The following is an 18672-nucleotide window of genomic DNA, read 5'->3' on the forward strand; positions in this document are numbered from 1 at the left end:
ATCATAGAATGCAAATGTATGAAATAGAATGAGAATAAATTTAGACCTTATATTTGGGGAATATTTTTTAAAGCTTTCCCTCCTCCATCTCCAGGGAAGCATTTTGCCTTTCAGAGAGAGAGAGACAAAATTACCTTGGAATAATAACTTGGGTAAAACAAAAACTATTTACATATTCAACAAATAATTTTCTTTTTCTTTGGTATTTTCTTTTTCTGGTCACCTTTCCCAGACTCATGTATCTGTAAGGTAGCTTTTGAGTACTTTATGTGAAGGTACCACCATTATGGGGTCCATAGAGACACATTCCATATATAAGATACATTTCAGTATATAGAGTGTGTCTGTGGATGTTAGATAGCATGAATCATAGCAAAGATCAAACTAAATGCTTTAAAAATTGAGTGACCCTTTCCTTGAACTAATGAAACAAAAATGGGATGTCCTGTGAGAACAAAATTTGTTTTATGCCTGTACATTGAGTTCAGAGAAATGAAATCCCTAGTGTAAATTTAACTTTATGATTTATGAGAGTGAGGAAAAGAGAGTGGAAATCGGTGAATTTTCCTTCTGTTGTAGGAGCTAGGTACAATATTTTGCAATGGATGACTTTTACTTTATAAAGCTCTTTGAAGGTAAGAAAGTGACCATTGTAAAAATCATGCTTGGAGCGCCTGAGTGGCTCAGTCGGTTGAGTGTCCAACTTCAGCTCAGGTCACGAACGCACAGTTCATGGGTTCGAGCCCCGCATCGGGTTCTGTGGTGACAGCTCAGAGTCTGGAGCCTGCTTCAGATTCTGTGTCTCCCTCTCTCTCTGCCCCTCCCCTGCTCACGCTCTGTCTTTCAAAAATAAATAAATGTAGGGGCGCCTGGGTGGCGCAGTCGGTTAAGCGTCCGACTTCAGCCAGGTCACGATCTCGCGGTCCGTGAGTTCGAGCCCCGCGTCAGGCTCTGGGCTGATGGCTCAGAGCCTGGAGCCTGTTTCCGATTCTGTGTCTCCCTCTCTCTCTGCCCCTTCCCCGTTCATGCTCTGTCTCTCTCTGTCCCAAAAATAAATTAAAAAAAAAAGTTGAAAAAATAAATAAATAAATGTAAAAATAAAAACAGATTTTTAAAAAATCATGCTTTTGACTAGAGATCTCCCTCAACATAGTCCACCCATTGTCTACATAGCCTTATTCCATACAGAGCAAGGCGACTTACTCAGCATTCACTGCCAATGGATGCATTGGACTCATAATATTTGTGGAACAAGAATACAATCTATGAATATCCAGCTGTCTGGGACAAGCTATGGAGGACAGAAAAAGGCACACTGAATCAGGCTGCAATTCTTCTAGCCCAGGCTTCTGATTGCAGCACTTGAACTCACTAGAGAAGCACAGTTGTTCTCATGACATCAGTCTCAAAATTTTAAGATGTGTCTATATATCTTTCTTCCTTATTAAATGTAATGCAGTGAGGTAGTCAGACATAAGCAATGAGTGGGATAAGAAGAATAACACAGGCCAAATACAGTGCTAAGAAACACAGAAGAAGGGAGAAAAATTAATGTTATCTGGTAGGTTGATAAAGACTTCATGGAAAAGATTGCATTTGAACTGAGTCTTGAATAAGGGGGGAGCATTTTGTCAAGTGGGGAATTGCATATGGGATAACAGAAGATATCTCAAGTTGGGGATCTTCACACAGGCACTGATGTAGAAAATAAATGGCATACCCATGGGACAATGAGTGGTCTCATTCAGCTATAATATATGATATCAGAGTCTAAGATAGGGAGGAGCGGAGGAGGCCAGCACCCAGTGAGAAACCTCTAAGTTTGAATAGAGGCTGTATTATGAAAGGTCTTCAATCCATGGCTCTAGAATTCCCCATTGCTGACTGAACAGAAGTGCTTGCAGGTTTTTCTACACAGAAGCCACATGATCAGACCCTGGTTTTAGGCATATGACTCACCTCAATTTAAAGAGTTACTGGAGGGAGAGACATCTCTTACCAGGCTATTAAAATAGAGGAATGACCCTGGAACTGGAAAGTAGGGTGAGAGCATAATCATCTTGAGGGGTTGGAGGAACTAGAGGAGAGAAAATGGCAGTAGTAGGCATATATAATTTCTTGGGAAGTTTACAAATATCAGTCACCTTCTTCACATTTACTTCCATGCTGGAGTCTTTGGTCCTCCTAATTTCTTCTTGAGATATTCTGATATGATATAGACTCTCCTCCCTCATAATTCTTCCCAGACCTTTGGTTGGCTTTTTAAATTCCACCATATGCTATATTGGCTACAATCTCTGGAGGCACATACAGGGTTTCAGAACCAGGGGCTTCCTGGGCTCACTTGTTGGTTTTCTTGTGGTCGGTTTATTTTTTTTCCTTAAAAAAATTTTTTTAATGTTTATTCATCTTTCAGAGAGAGCACAAGCAGGAGAGGGGCAGAGAGAGAGGGAGACACAGGATCCAAAGCAGGCTCCAGGCTCTGAGCTGTCAGCACAGAGCTTGACATGGGGCTTGAACTCACAAGCAGTGAAATCACGACCTGAACTGAAGTCAGACTCTCAAACAACTGAGCCATCCAGGTGCCCCTGGATGGTTGTTTTTTTGTGTTGGCTGTCCCCTTCCTAAAGTGCCAGCCTTTAGTTAACCATTTGCCTACATTTTTACATTGGCCTAATATCCTTGAGTCATAGTCAATGATAGCTCAGAGCCATGTCCTTGTTATTTATACTTGTTACTTGGATCATGTTTCCTTTAAATAGTTCCCAGAATTTACTATACTGAAATGTGTACACAGCATGTGTTCCCAGTGATTCAGCCTCACAATTGTTTTCCATAGCTAATCTAATTAGTCTCACATTTCACAACTCAGGAACTCTTAGTGTGGTCTATAGTCCTAGAGATTTACTATGTATTCTTCCAAACAATTTGTAAAAATTTAGGAGGAGGGATATTTTACAGTGATCTAGGACACTGTTTTATACTGTCTTACCTAGAAATATCTGTCCCTTACCTTTTGTTACCTATTACTTAGTGCTTTCATTATAAAAACATCTTTTTTGTATTGAACATAGTTTTTTCAAAGTCTCACTAGATTATAGGTACTGGCTTCCCTTTATCCATATGCATGTTTGCTCTTTAAAATGTTACTTTCTTTAGGTATGTTTCTCTTACCCTTTATTTGGCGATGCCACTGGCTTGCTTGTATGAAAATGAGAGTTTGTATTACTTATCAAGGTCAGTTCTATATTTTGGACAACCATCTCTTAGACATATTAGTGCAAATACTGGATGTTATGCAGTGACTCAGCTTGAGGATTTGAGAAGGCATCCTTCAATGATTTATCCCCCAGCAAAATTAATATTTTGAAATGAGTGGCTACATTTTATATGCATAACCATAAGAAACAATCAATGCCAACAGACTACCTATGCTTTCTCTGCCTGGTATGAGGGCATGTATAAGAGAGTGATGCTTGCCCCTGATTGTATTATAATACAGTGGTTAAGCCCATTATTAGCATCCAAGCATATCTTACATTCAATTTCAGTAAGTTCTCAAGTCCACTAACATAGCATTTGATGTCATTTAAATAAAAATAAATCACCTTCAGAGTAATGAAGCCTAATGATACAAAAGCAGTAACTTAGACCTTTTCTTCCTTGCATCCTTCTTAATGTTGACAAAGGAGTAGAAAACTAAGGCATAGTCTAGATAATTTGATTTCCTTATTTTCCATTTCCTATCTAGGAGATGAAAGAGCTCTGACACTTGATTAACCATCTGAGACAAACGTTCTCCCCTGAGATAGAGATGACTATCAGCTGGGAATTTGAGACTGCCTGCCAACTATCCTCCCCATGCTGATGGTGTCGTCTTAGGTTCAGCCTATGGAAGGGTTGCTGCTCTTATGAATTCCAATGGTCAGGCCATTTGACAGTTTCTTCTCCCACCAATTCAAGAGGAAAAATGTTTTTGGCATTTTTCCTCATGGATAACTGTAGACTTTGCTGTTTTAAATTGCCCTATGCTGGGAATCCTTATCTTAAGTTCATATATAAATCACATTTATCTCTAGTCTCAAATGCTAGCTTGATGCTCTTTTGATTGAAGGGTATCTTTTGTTTTCCTGACCTTCTTTTAAATTTTCAAATTCAAGCTGGGAAGTTGACTATAGATTTCCTCTATAATTCTTCCTTTACTGACTGTTCTTCAATTTATCAATATGTAGGGATATATTTGTTTTCATCTTTGAAATCTATTCCTGATTTCAACTTCTTGAACTTCTGAACAGCAAAATGAATGCATTTGTGCATTTACCATAGGATTTGGTCCTTACTAGAAAAGTTAAATGAATTTTGCGGAACCTAAATGGCATGAAGAGTGTGAGTTAATTTCTATATATTCTTAGAATCCATCCATCACCTATAGTTCCTTTTAGTGAGGACAGAGTCCTTTCAGATAAGATGTTCCTGAGTCTCTTTGTCTTGAATAATTATCTCTCAGTAAAACATAGCAAGCTGGGATTGAGCTTGCTGATTTGACCAGTTTATTCCTTGCATCATTTATCCAATGATGATACATAAATATAAAAAATAATAACAAATAATGTTTCCTTGAGTTATTGCCACTCTGAATTTATTCATTAATGTTCAGGAACCAAAGTTGAGCAAATTATTTTGATTTGATGTTTTTCAAAATGGTGCCTGCTCACCTGCTTACCCCCTCTCTCCTGGGAGCACTGCTTGCCAAGGAAATGGTACTCTGAAGGAGTACATAAAGAAATTCAGGCAAGACCCTCACTGGTAACTCAAGAATTACTCTTTTGGGGGCTGAGGAAACACATCAGAAAGAGAAGAAAGAGTTGCATCATTACCTGTTATGCTCCTTTCCAATTCCCAACTTACCTTACACATTTCCTTTGTCATACCCTCCCACCCTACCTCCGATCTGTCTCTGTAGTCTGTTTCAGTCTGAGAGCCTAGATAATTTGATTAGAGTTGGTTTTCATGTCAGGCTTGACTAAGACAAATGACTTCATTGGCCCCATCCTTACATATAAAAGGAATAGAAATAGTTGCCCTTTAAGAGATTTGACTTGAGGAAAACACAATTAATTCCACAAGAACACCACACCTCTGCATTCATTTCACAAATAATAACTGAGAAGCTCATCATGCCTAAGGCCTGAAAGCCAACACGGACCCAGGCCTCAGAGGAGTCCAGCACATATGAAGCCTAACCTAACTTAGACCGTGTAACATCCAGACCAGGGCTCATCTGCTGCATCTGTGCTTCTTGTAATTATTACATGGACCCAGTTAAGTCAGTTTAGGATGATTTATCTTGCACCAAAGTTCATATTTGCCAAATTGATTGATAAAGAGAGGGATTGTTTAAAGAAATGAACTGAATAAGTACGATTCGAAGAAGGGTAAGATATAACTGATTTTTTTTTTCAAGATTTGTTTTTAAAGATGTGTTTTGCACCATTGGTAAACATCTGACAGATGCTTTTCTATGCCAAGGAGCCACCTTGTTTGTTCTCACTAGTAGCCATGGTGTAGCCTCAGTTATTTCTCGGTCATCTTTCCATAGGGCTGCCTGACCCTAGCATTGCAACTACCCAAGTATCCCTCTGAAGCTGCCTTGATGTCCTCTGTCCCTCAGTCAGACTGGACATTGCCACTTATAGAAAAATACCAATCTTACTTAATTCTGAAAGAGCTTTAGAAGTCATTATTTCTAAGGCTCATGTAGTAGCCATTTACCATCTTGGTATCTTGTTCAATGACACACTGAGTAGTTGATTGTCTTGAATTGTTAACTGGAGGAGTGTTTGAGTTTCCGAGCCAGAAGATGTCAAGGAAGTTGTCCGGTCCATTTCTCTTATTTTATTAATAAAAGGACCTGAGTTTAGGAGAATAAAATGACATATTCAAAATCACAAGGTCACACTATTAGGACCAGAGGTGGAATTAAAAAACAGATCTTCTGAATCCTATTAATTTCACTTTTGTCCAGTGCAACATATTATATCTCCCCGGGAACTCAGAATTTCATCCCTATAATGAAATTGTTGATACTCATTTTTGTTCGAATTCATATATATATTTGGATGCCAAAAAATGAGGAATTTCATTTTGCACTCAGAAATAAGGAAGATAGAGCCTCCTTCTTTATGCAGACTGCTTATTGACATTAATAATAGATTGCAGGGTTGTTTGGGTATGTTTGAGCTGTAAACTCTAGGCCTGACCTAGATTTTCCCCTTAAACTATAAGTGAAATTAACCTTTGGTTTTCAATTTTTAGGAAAGCTCATTAGCAGTTTCACTCAGTCATTTAATAAGTACTCTAAGTATGTGCCTTGTGCCTCGCATAGGGCTAGAGACGTATGTGCTTATTCATCAGCCTTACCAAAGCATCCCACTGCCCAAACATTTGGATGACAGAGGAATTTCTGTATCCAAAAGGAATAAAGCATTGTTTAAAAAGATTCATTAATTGATTGTCTTTTTTAGCATTCACATTTTCCTTCCTCCAAATTAGTTGGCTGTTCCACTCATGCATTTCACTTGTAGAAGTTAGCTATAGAGAGATTTTTTTTCCTCTTAGACTAAGTAGTCAAAAATCTGATCCTCTGTGTGTGTATGTGTGTGTAATATACATACATCCAAAATATTTAAATTAAATATAATTTTAATTCTATACATCTAGTAAAGATACCAAAATAATAGTTACCCTTCGCAGCATTTTAGAAAATTCATTTTTCTACCAGTTGAAAATGTCATCCTTAAAGCAATTCATACTAGAAAATGTCATCCAGAAAATATTCCATGTCAGATTAGAATTTCAGAGAGATAGCAAAAACACCTAAGTTTAATGTTAACTGAACTTGTCCATAAAACAGTTATTACTTAGTTATAAAGAGGTATTAGATATTTTATTTAATTCTGGGCATCTTTATCTGATTTTTTCCCCAGTTTCCAGTCCACACTGACAAAAATAAGCCTGAAGCCTGATGCAGGATGCAGTAAAAATAAGCTATTATTATGTAAATATAATTAAAAGGTCCTATCACTTGATTATCTCAGTAGATACTCTTAAAGTAGGGGTAATAAGTACATAGTTCTTTAGCTAAATATGTTTTCCTGATGGGACATCTGTCCTGAGAGAACCACTTTGTAAAGTGAATTAGGGGTCTATTCAAATGGCATCCTCTTTGTTTATAAATTTGGTGTTAGCACTTCAAATCTTTTCACTGATTATGTCTCCCTCTAATTTAAAATATATAACAGTCTTTGGTGATCTGTGACTGTTGCATTAGTATTTACTTCTTGAATTTAACGTAGTTTTTCTTTCTTCTAAGCCTGCAGAAAGTTGTTTGTTTGTTTGTTTGTTTGTTTAGTTGATTCATAGGGATGTCTTAAGATTGCCAACAGACCTAAACGATCAACCAAGAAAGTGATCAACTCTTAGCCACCATATTGAGCTAGTAGATCTGAACTCAGGTCTTTGACTTCTCCACTGCTCATTCTACAAATCGGAGTGGTCTTTTAGTCTTTCCTGACTTCTGCAACCTGTACATTATTTTTGTCCCCTTGAGTAAGATGTCATAAAGATTTTTTCTGAGTTTTACCTGCTACTACAGTGGTTTATTCTACTCAGACCAACATTTCAAACTGTTATATCTTTTTATTAATGGTTTTCTATAAATATCCTCAATACTTCCAAAAAGTGCATATATATGATGGATGGGATCTATTTTTAAATCATTCATAAGTCATTGTATTGAAAACACTATTTGTAGTGCAGATTTTATTCACATTGTAAATGACATGGATTTTTAACAGGGGCTCTATTTAGTCTACAGAACTGGCCTAGCTTGGAAGAACCAGCTGCTGTTAGTGGAGATGAATGGAGATTTTTCCAGTGGTCACTCTCTTGTCTTACTGGGGGGTGGGGAGAATAATTCTTGGAATTATTTGCTGCCTAGAGTTAGCCACCTTTAAAAGCTAATACCATCTTTCTGCAAATGATGGCAAAGGGAAGGAGGGAATTTTTGGAGGTTAACTGAAACCAAAATAGAGTATAGAGGGAGATGGAAGAGCATAACCACTGTCACCACACGGTGACCCTGTCACCACATGGTCTTATGGTAAATCCTTCTCTAGTGTCTTTGTCATACAATCTTCTGAGTTTCTTCTACCATTGAACTATTCATTTCTTTAATATCTAGAATTATATTCATAGTTAAACACATTATAGTCAAACACATCCATACAAAGTACATGGATTTCTCTGTTTCACTACCAAAGACATTACAAAGATATTTAGAACACTGGTGTTTCCGCTGTCAACATTTTGAGGTACATGATGAGTAAATGGAATAGCCTTACATCTTTCAGTGGTAGAACTGTCAAGAAGAGTTTGTCTTTTTTGCCCCACTTCCCCCAAATGTGGACTGTTTCAGAATCCATTACAGAGGAAATAAACAGTTGATTTTAAGTTAAGGATGAACCTAACAATCATTTGCACTATATTGATGTCAAAAGTATCTCTCTAACAAGCTTTAAAATGCATCTTCAAAAACTACTGAAAATATCCGAGAACTTTAGTGATGAGCTACAAATGGACTTGGGTATTGATAAATAAAAGTCAATATGTATAGTGAAAGGACAACTTACTGTGATAAATGGGCCCACCATCAGTAAAGATCAAATTATTGACTATCTAGGGCAAGGAAAAACCTGTCTATAGCTAACTTCTACAGGTGAGAAGAATTAGCCACAGCAGCAATTTAGGGAAAGCTCAAAGAGATATGTTAAGAGAATTCATTAAAAATGCATATAAAAGTAGGCAGCAACATTCTGTTAAATACATTTGTGACACTAGGCTAATGTATTTTTTGACCATGCCTGGGTTCACACCTTTTTTTCTTTTGCCTTGAATGAGCTCCCTTTGGGCTACCCATACTCCTTTTCAAGGAATTTAAAATTCACTCCCCAATCCTCCTATTACAGGAGAATTACTGCTGCATTCCTAAAAACTATGTCACTCTTGGAATATTGTCTCTAATGCTCCTACTAGTTACTTTTCATTATACCTCAACTAGATCACAAGTTGTATGAGGGCACATTTGAAATGCCTTTATTTTCTTTTTACCCCTCCCATGGTCTAGCACAGAGCTCTACCCATAATAAGGGCTAGATCAATATTTGTTGATTTCATTGTTTTTGAAATGACTCATTAGGGAAGTTCTGGTCACACATCATGTCAGAGTTTAATGATGAAACATCACAGAAAACACCCAAAAGAACAATTGCAAAGATTAGCCTATCAAAAAAAAAAACAAAAAAACCAAAAGTGAAATGGCAATAATTAACTTCTCCAATGTCTGCTGTTCCCAACTGACAGAATGAAGGTATTTCCTATATAGTAAATTTAACCAGGTACTCTATAAATTAGCCAGTAAAAATGACAAATCATGTACCATCTCAAATTTGGAAGCTAAAATGTAATTAAGCAAAATATCTGAAGAATAATACCCTTTCTACTCTCCTACCCCTCCACAAAGACACCCTTCAAAATCAGAGGTAGAGACAAAAATAGCTGCAGGGAACCTACTAGTGTGAGTTTAATGAAGATCATGCAGCTACAACTATACCTAACTTTCTGACTTTCTTGAGAGGTTTGGGATGTCAGTTCAACCTGGGACCACTTTATTGTCACTAAAAATTGTTACTGGCATTTGCTATGTGGTTCTAATACCATGCTCTCCTCCTTGAAGTCCTTATATCTAGAACAGAGTCTTGCTGGAAGAATAAATGAATGAATCAATGAATGAAAGTTTTAAATTATGAAAGAACAATGTATGGGATGACAAGTGGAATGCATTTGCCCAAATAAACACAGGTGCTAACTCATTGGCTGTTAATAATAGATTTAGCTGTATGATGAATCCCCTAGTAATCCCCTATTAGAAACACCAATGTAAATATTTCAGAAAATTAACAAGATATTTAGGGATAAAAAAATTAAAAGTCTAGTAAATCTTGACCAGTGTAATAGTTTTCTGCAACTTTGATACATTTAATTATCTGCTTAAGCATATTACAAAAATTGATGGATTAAAAAATAATCTGTAAATATGATCTAAACCGAGAAAAATTAAATTAAAGGGAATTACACCAATAACTACTTAGGCGATATGTGTCTCCCCTCCAAATTACACACTACCCCCACCACCATTTTATAAATATGCAACCTTTGTCTCAAGTGGGCCTAAACAAGAAACTGAATGGATCTATTTGAAGATAATTCAAAGCACATATCCTCGTGGGCCAGGAGGACATCTAGTATGGTACCTCTGTTTCATTCATTTGTTCACTCATTCATTCCACAAATCCTTTAAGAATACCTCTGATGGCCCATGGCATACAGAGATGAATAAAACAGACATGCTATGTACTTCCATATTTTTTTTGAAAACATAAATGCCAGAATTTCATACATTTCCCATATTTTGTTCTCTAATAAAAGGTTTTAGAGAAGCACTGGATTCAAACTCTATGCTCACACTTTGACAGAACAGAGGAGAACTGTGTTCTGAGAGGTTGGTGAAACTCAAGAGAATATTTGGATCAGAATTATGTTACTAGTCTCCTTTAAGGTGTGTATACAGTAGGCCTCAGGTTACGATCACCAATGCAATAAAAACTCCATGGAAAGAAGATGAGGAGTGTGGGTGGTGTGAGTTCTGCTCATGCTGCTTTAGACCTTGGGTTGTGTTCCTTTGTGTCACTTATTGAGTATGTGTGTGAAGTGACACAGCCTCCAGCCTCTGTGTTTGCTCTATCATTTCCTAATGGAGGTTTAGGAACAGTGGCCAGGCCTACTCACTGTGCCAACAAACATATTATTTCATGAATGGCTTATATATTTTCTTTTTTGTTTTTATGGCCTATAAATAATATGTCGTGTGTGTTATCAAGATCTGAAGAGACCGTAGTAGTGTTTATTGCAGCAATTTGTGATAGACAAAATTAGCAGTAGTCAATAATATACATATTTATGTAGTTTGGCTTCAAACAAGTAAGTATGACAATTTATATTATTGGGGAATTGCTCTGTTTTGTTATTCACAGAGTTTTTTTCATGAAGCCAATATCCACTCTTCCTGACAAGGGATTCCTTGAACAAATATAACATGGAAATACATTACTCAGGGAGATAAGTTAAACCAAGTATTACAACTTGTGCAAAAATGTGGACACTTGAGACTGTTTCTCTAATGAACTAGTGGTATAATGTGTTTATAGGAAATTTTAGATTTCTGTGCTCATTTCTATTTCTGTTCATAATTCCTACCCAGATAATAATGACAAGTTGTTTGGAGACAAGTTGTCTGAAATCACCATTCAAACATTAGTCCTTCTTATTAAACATTTGCGAAGTATTTATTCTCTATTTTAAATTTTATTTAAGGCTTTTATTTTGTGTGTGTTTAGAGTTTTTAATTTGATGAAGGAGAAACAAAATGCATAAAAAATGTTCACCAGCTATGATTTGTGCGACAAAAGGAACCACTGCATCCACACAGAGCTGGTCTTTCTAACTAACCAGCCCAACGTTCCGTCTGTGTCCTGTGGCTGTTAATTGACTATATCGTTTTAGATTTATGCATTAAAAATACGATTTCTGCTTTGAAGGGATCACTTTGTTACTTTGTAGCTTTTAAGCTGATGCCATGAACTTATTTTTCTTGTAAGATAAAGTCTCATCTATAGATTTTGCAACTAATTACATGTCTGCCAATACATACTTAGAGGATACATTTTATTTCAATTTATTATTTGTGTTTACATAGTGTGTCCCTGGAAATATCTGTGGAACTTAAAGGAAATGTTTCACTGGTGTTTATTACTACTTTTTCCACTGTTCTCTCTTTCTTCTCTCTCTCTCTCTCTCTCCCCTTTTAATAGCTCCAGTCAGTCCGGTCAAGCATGACAGCGACTCAAACTCGGCAAAGTTCCAAGACACTGAGGACATGCCTGACAGATGTGTCTTGGAAGAGTCTGAGAGTCCAGGTGAAAGCCATTTAAAAATAGTCAAGTATAAAATGATAAATTTGACACAGCTTTGGGGTCCTTGGAAGGGGGTGGCGGGGAGGACATTGTAATGCTGTTTTCTCTTAGCAGCTGCACTGTCAAATTAATGGTCACCTCCAGGGGTCACAGTGTGGAGCTGTTACCTTTCCTCTTTCATCAGGAATTCAGTTGGAGGAAGTACAAAGGCTTTATGACTGAGAAGGGAAGCTGACACTATTAGTTCATTATCATCAATTTTAAGCTAAACTGGAGAATAGAGGCTGAGGTTGAAAACTGGAGAAGTGGCAGCATTTTAAATATTTCAAATAATGGGATCAAGCAGGAGAGAGTTAGAGACAAAAGAGACACAGATTGCCACCATTACAATCTATTTACCTTTCTAAATACAAACAATGCTCTCACCTGGACGAAAGTGCTCTAATCTGGATGATTTTAGCATAACAGTAATGGACTCATGGACATGTCAACTGTTTGGAACAAACAGAACAGAAGAAAGTAATAACCCTTCCTCATGCTACATCCCAAGTTGCTTATGTTTGTATTTTCTTTGTAGAAAGAATAGACAGAAATATACTGGAAGGATAGAGCCAGAAACACTTATGCATGGATTTTTGTTTCTGCTTCTGTCTTGTTTCAAAACATGCCTAGTCTTTAACAGATAATTAATTAAAAGGAAAAAAAAAATCCTGTGGAGGTTGAATGACATTCCTGGATCACTGCAAAGCCTTAAGGTGCTAGAAGGTACCTTATTACCATGAGTGAAAGAGTTAACTATCTCCCCCCACCGAACAGTTTTACTTCCCTGTTTTCTCTGGCTGCTGGGTACCCTCGACCCTCTTGCATCTTTGTGTGCTGATCCTTGTATCAGATTTTTGATTCATCCTCTCTGTGGCCTGTCAGCTTAGTTAAGAGATTTCCAAATCTTGTAGCCTTCGCTGACAGGGGGCAGCTGCAAACAGTCCCCTGATCCTTCCCCGAGGAGAGCTACTGAGATTTAATTTTCAGTGAAAGGTGCAGCCTGCAATCTATGTCAGGTCCCCTAAGTCATCTCGGAACCCCAATAGGCCCAGTGGCGATGGCATTGTATTTCAGTTCCCTCCACTACACCAAGATTCCTCAAAAGATGAACTGCTGCAGTGTGTCTGTTCTCAACCACACTTCTGCTTTAGCATCCCATGGAACTGACAAATGGCACCTTTCACAACGACAGAAAATTTTAATCAGAACGTTAATCCCACCCCCTGCCATAGTATCTAAAAAAACAAATGCAGGTTAGTCCCACTCTAACAGGGAGAGAGTAGTGGTAGCATTAAATTTCTATTAAATTATTTATAAATTGCTTTTAGTTTTGACAAAGATTGCCTAATAGTGACTAGATTTTTAAACTGTCTTAATACATAGTTTCCTATAAACCCTAAGCAGTTAAATCCATGAGTCAAGTTTTTACTTGTGTTAACTGTTCACTGTTTTGGGCAAGAATAGATTGGCTTTATGTCATTTCAAAAGTAGTATAAATTTCGGTCATCCCTCAATATGAGTGGAATTGTAGTAAAATTCAAATATAACATAGTTCATCTGACTGATATAAACAAAAGCATATATCAAAACAAAGATTAATTAGTAAAGAGAGGTACTGATAAAGAATCTTAACTTAAAAAGTGAGTACTGTTCTATACATCGGACATCATTAAACGGGTAATAAAGAATGAATTACTCCGGCTTTTTCCTCTGTCCATTCCTGCATTTTAAGACATCTTGCCTTATAGGCCTAGAAACCTCTGGAGAGTTCACTACTGGTCTCACTGCCTTCCACTGAGAATTTGTGGCTTGGTTGTCATGGAGACATCGTATTTCTCCAAGAATTGCTCATATTGATCCGTGGCCAGGCGTAAATGGCCAAGCGAGTGTGAGGAATAAAGGGGGCTGGGCAGTCCTATAAAATGACCAGGGCTTGTGGGTTGGAAATAAGCTCATAGCAAACACTTAGGTAAAAAGAAAGAAGCAGTTTTATTTTGTTTCAGGATTTCTTTCTGTACTTTGGGCCATTGTCTTCTTTCACTATGAACTGAAAGAAACTTGTTAGTCACTTGTCATGTCAGATCTTTGGTGCTTGTCCTGACACAGCTGTCAGCCTTCCAGCTCTGTGCAGTTCAGGGACACACAACAAAGAGGCAATGACATGAATTATTTATTGCTCCTTGTGTGGATAAAATTCTGTGATAAGAAATTAAGACACTTCTGACAGAGGTGCTTGTTTAGTAAGAAAGATTTTGATGAGAGAGTGCATTTCCTTGAAGTATGAGCATTTGAGAGGGAAAATTCCTAAAACTGAGCACGAAAGAAGATATGAGAAATTGGTGGCATAGAGGGACTTTCTCGAACTGTGAAAATATGATTGTCCACTTCTCAGTGTCCCACAATTAACTAAAATATAGCAAGGCATTCAGATGGAGGGGCTCCAAAACTATAAACATCACGTTGGTGGTTTGGGTACCTCTTTTTACCACGTATGAGTGGTGTTCTTCTGGAAAGTATATTTAACCACTTTTGTTAGAAGAAAAGGCAAAATTTGGGGGTTTTAAGTGATAAGCTTTGGGAAGGTGTTGTCAAATCAAGAGAGGTGCTTCCACAGCTAAGCTTATAACTGCATTGGTATATTCATTATTCTCTATATGGAAAGGAGTACATTTAAATCTGAATGCATCATTCTCACCATTTTCACCTGGCATATCATCGTTCATTTAAAAGTCCTTCTAATATCTTCATGTACATGCAAAATCCCCCCCATTACAAAGTTGAATGTGGTCAGTCTTCTAGCTTTAATGGATATTGACCTTACATGGTTTTATCTATGCAACTCTAAATGACTAATATATTTATTACATCATTTTTAATGAACAAACCAGTTGTTCAAACAGCACAGATAAAATGAAAACAAAAATCATTTTCCCATCCAAGCACAGTTCAAGAATATTGCCTCATATATTGTTCTTTCCAAATAAAGTCTTTTCTTTGCAAATCCTCTAAACATAATTTTACTTTAAACCTTAGAGTTTCATATTTCTGATACCAATTCATTTGCATTTGCAGAGAGGAAAGGGATATTGAAGCACAGAAAAACTATAATAGTTTATTCTTTAAGGTAAAGTTAAAGTTTCTTAAACATTGATATAATATTTTAAAATTCCATTGGTAAAATCAATTTTTTTTAATTTATGTAGAAAATAAGATTGACTTTATGAATTGATTATCTTTGAATGCAAAGGGTTTTGAACTCAGTCAGAAGATTGTTTACTTTCCCACTGACATCACTGCTTCTTCAGGAGCGAAGTGACTAGGATGACCCATTTGTAAATGGGCCGGAGTGTGCATACAGGTCACAATTTAGAGGACTGGTGAAGTGGTTGTTCACCTGGTCTCTGGAGCACTCTACCTATTCATCATGCCGTTGTGATCTCTTTATTGGTTCATGCTGTATACCCAGGTGAGTGCCTGCAGTCCATTAAGGTTGGCAAAGCAACTTTAGACCAGAGCATTCTTACTGCTCTGACCCTGTCAGTGAACCTGGAGGTCTTGTCTGTTAGGTTAAGGTCTCCCTCAGCAGTGTCTTTCCTTTGGAATAATTCATTAGCAAAGAGTTCTGACTCACAGGTGAATCCCAGATTGAAGTTTCTGGCTTAGACTCTGTGAAGTCTACTTGCTTCTTCACTGGCATTTATACATTCCCAAAACCTGTGGGAATAACTTGATGTCTAGTAATAGAAGCACCGAGATAACGTTGTGAACTTACAGCTCCCTTTGTTTTCAGATTTTAGGGCCATTATAATGGCTTTCTTTCTTTGGCTCTTTAAAGCCCCATCACTTCTGAATCTGAAAGATGCTATCACAAAAATAGTTTAGTGCAGTCTTTTGCTGGTTAACTTCTTGTTGACTGCTTCATACACAATGATTAAAGCTCAATTCCTATTCTCCAGAATATAATAGAAAGCGTTCCTTGTCCCTCATCTTTGCACTCATGATGATAAAAAATTTAGTGTGACATTCACAATTTTTATCCAAGTGTTAATGAGAGACCTTGAGCTTTTATCACCTTATTGGCTTGGAAAATTAAGGATTTTACTTCCTAGTGCACTAGGGACAGGGCACTTAAACATAGCTTCAACTGAAAAATAGCAGTGACGAGAGAGCTTGAAAGTACAAAAAAAGGCATTCAGATCAGCGTTTTCACGTCATTCTGAAGTAGTTTATAATCAGTATGCATTCTGCCATTAATAGAACATTTTAGTGGTTTTTATATAGCACGTTATGTGTATAGATCTATATACATCATTGTCAATCAATATTGCATTTGCATGAATCTGATGAACAAAACTAGGTTTCTCACAGTTTCCAGGGGATACTACATTGTGAAAAGCCAAGATGGAGGGTTTTTTTTTTCTTTTACTATTCTAGCTCATGAATCAACAGCAAAAATCAGGTAACAGAAAGTAGGACAGATTCAGGACTGGAGTGTTGGAGATGGCTGATGATGATGCATGAAGCAGAAAAAATGTGGAATGTGTGAGCAGCCCATCAATCATAGCTATCGAGAACACACTTCTTAGGGTTAGTGCTAAAAAAAAAATGTTCTAGAAGTAAGAACAATTTCAGTAGTAAAAACACATAAGCCCTTTCTTCTAGTTGAGTTTAACAATATCAACATTTTTAAAAAGTTACCCAAATGGAAAAATTTAAGCATTAACCGAATAATTTTTAAAAGATGTAAAATTCTAGACATAAAGACACACACACACATAATTATACCTGTAGCTATATATATAAATGTATAATATATATTTAACTAAGCCAAATAACCAGTTTTTTGAGTCTTTGCCAGTAGGTGTAGGAGTTAGTATGTTTGCATGGCCATGTCATTAATATAAATGTATTTAGAAATAGTTAACTAAGGCACAAAGCTCCAGTATGTTTGATAGTCAAAATAATTTAAAACAAGTGATAGTTTTAGGCTACAATGACAAGCATCTAAGTAGTTTGAAAAATAAATGCTCTTTTGATTCTTGAATTCAAACCAGTTTATAAACTACCATTTATAACATTTGATCCTAAAACTGCAGTTGTGGGTTTCCTTGAGAGAAACTGACCTACTTGAAATTTATGCAAATTCATTAATTTCGAATCCAACTCATCTTGTTGAAAACTGTCATCTTTCTTGGCAATTAAAAGAAAAAAACAACTTGCAACCTGTCATAATAATGTGTACAATCCATTTGCCTGAAGCCTAGTTTATAAAAATATTTTTATTATAGTAACATATTGTATTATAGCATAGAAAAGAAATATAGAAATTATAGGTAATTCTTTCCTTCCTTCACTTCCTTTCTCATTCCTTCCTTCTTTTCATCCTTCCGTGTTTTTCCATTCCACTCTCACCTTCTTCCTCCTTTCCTTTTTCTTACTTCTTTCTTTATTTACTATATAACCTGATAATCTGTTTCCTTTCTAGGTAAGCCAAGGCATCATTCATGGATAGCAAAGGTGTGCTCCTGTAAACTGTGCTAAATGGAATCTTATCTATAGGAATTGGATTTGGACAAACTATGAAACCCAAACATGCCATTTGTTTATTGTTGTATTAAAAACCATGCTGTTATTGGTCATTATTAGATTGTAAGTAGATTTGCTAATGCCTTAGAAAGAGTGTATTGAAAATGTAATTACTGATTAAAAATATCCAAATTGATCTAATTTTTGAAAAACATTGTGGAAATCATTCTATATTCTTGCTTCTTATTTTCCTTTAAAATTTACAACAAGCAATGCCAGTCTGCAGACACAAATTTTAACACTGTTTTAGATTTTCTTCTATCTTTTCAGTTCCTAAATGATATAGGCAACATTAAAACCACATTGCTTTTAAATAAGATACAATGCTTCTAAATTTAATGATGCTTCAATGTATTTAATCTAAAACTTTACTAACTTTATTTGATTTGCTAGGTTAGGACATTTTGCTTTAGTATATGCTTCAATATGGCTCAGTCACCCTGCAGTCAATCTCATCAAAGCATGAAATGTTGTCAACAAATAGTGAGTTCCATTTAGTCATCAATGAGCCCAAATAAGTGATAGACAGTATAACAGGGACCAATCTTATGTGGTCAGGTTCATTTGGACTTCTAATGATATAGAAGCTAATGTCTTCAGCCAAAGGTTGATTTTGTTGGCCATACACATGTAAACTATATATCTACTTACGGCACATCACAATTGATCCTTATTAAGTATAAACTCTTGTAGTTCTTTCCCCAGAAAGAAGCTTGACTAGCAGGAATTTTTAAAATAAAATATGAAAGCAATATAAATAGGAACAAAGTTCTCATCTATTAAAGCCCTTAGTGATCTGATTTATTTGCTGTGCCTTATATTGTATAATTCCTGGATTGATAGAAAATCATTGAAAAGTAGTGTGCATATAAATACAAATATCGCCTAATCCATAAAAATGGAAATAAAATGTTAAAAATGTTAAATATATTATCTACCTACCTACCTACCTACC

General features: G+C 36.4%; 1 protein-coding gene across 3 annotated transcripts in view; it reads left to right on the plus strand.

Annotated features, from left to right (window-relative positions):
- Positions 1-17858, plus strand: part of WDR72 (WD repeat domain 72) — a 237012-nt gene extending 219154 nt beyond the window's left edge. For 2 of the 3 annotated variants that reach the window (XM_058737687.1, XM_058737686.1), the window contains exons 19-20: positions 11988-12092; positions 17617-17858. In XM_058737687.1, coding sequence (XP_058593670.1) covers positions 11988-12092; positions 17617-17672 — 161 coding nt within the window. In that variant the 3' untranslated portion in view covers positions 17673-17858. Of the gene's footprint in view, positions 1-11987; positions 12093-15203; positions 15256-17616 lie in introns of all 3 variants that reach the window. The other variant, XM_058737688.1, reaches the window with a different exon arrangement.
- The last annotated feature ends 814 nt before the right edge of the window (positions 17859-18672 follow it).

The sequence above is a fragment of the Neofelis nebulosa genome, chromosome 7, assembly GCF_028018385.1.
Source record: "Neofelis nebulosa isolate mNeoNeb1 chromosome 7, mNeoNeb1.pri, whole genome shotgun sequence".
NCBI lineage: Eukaryota > Metazoa > Chordata > Mammalia > Carnivora > Felidae > Neofelis > Neofelis nebulosa.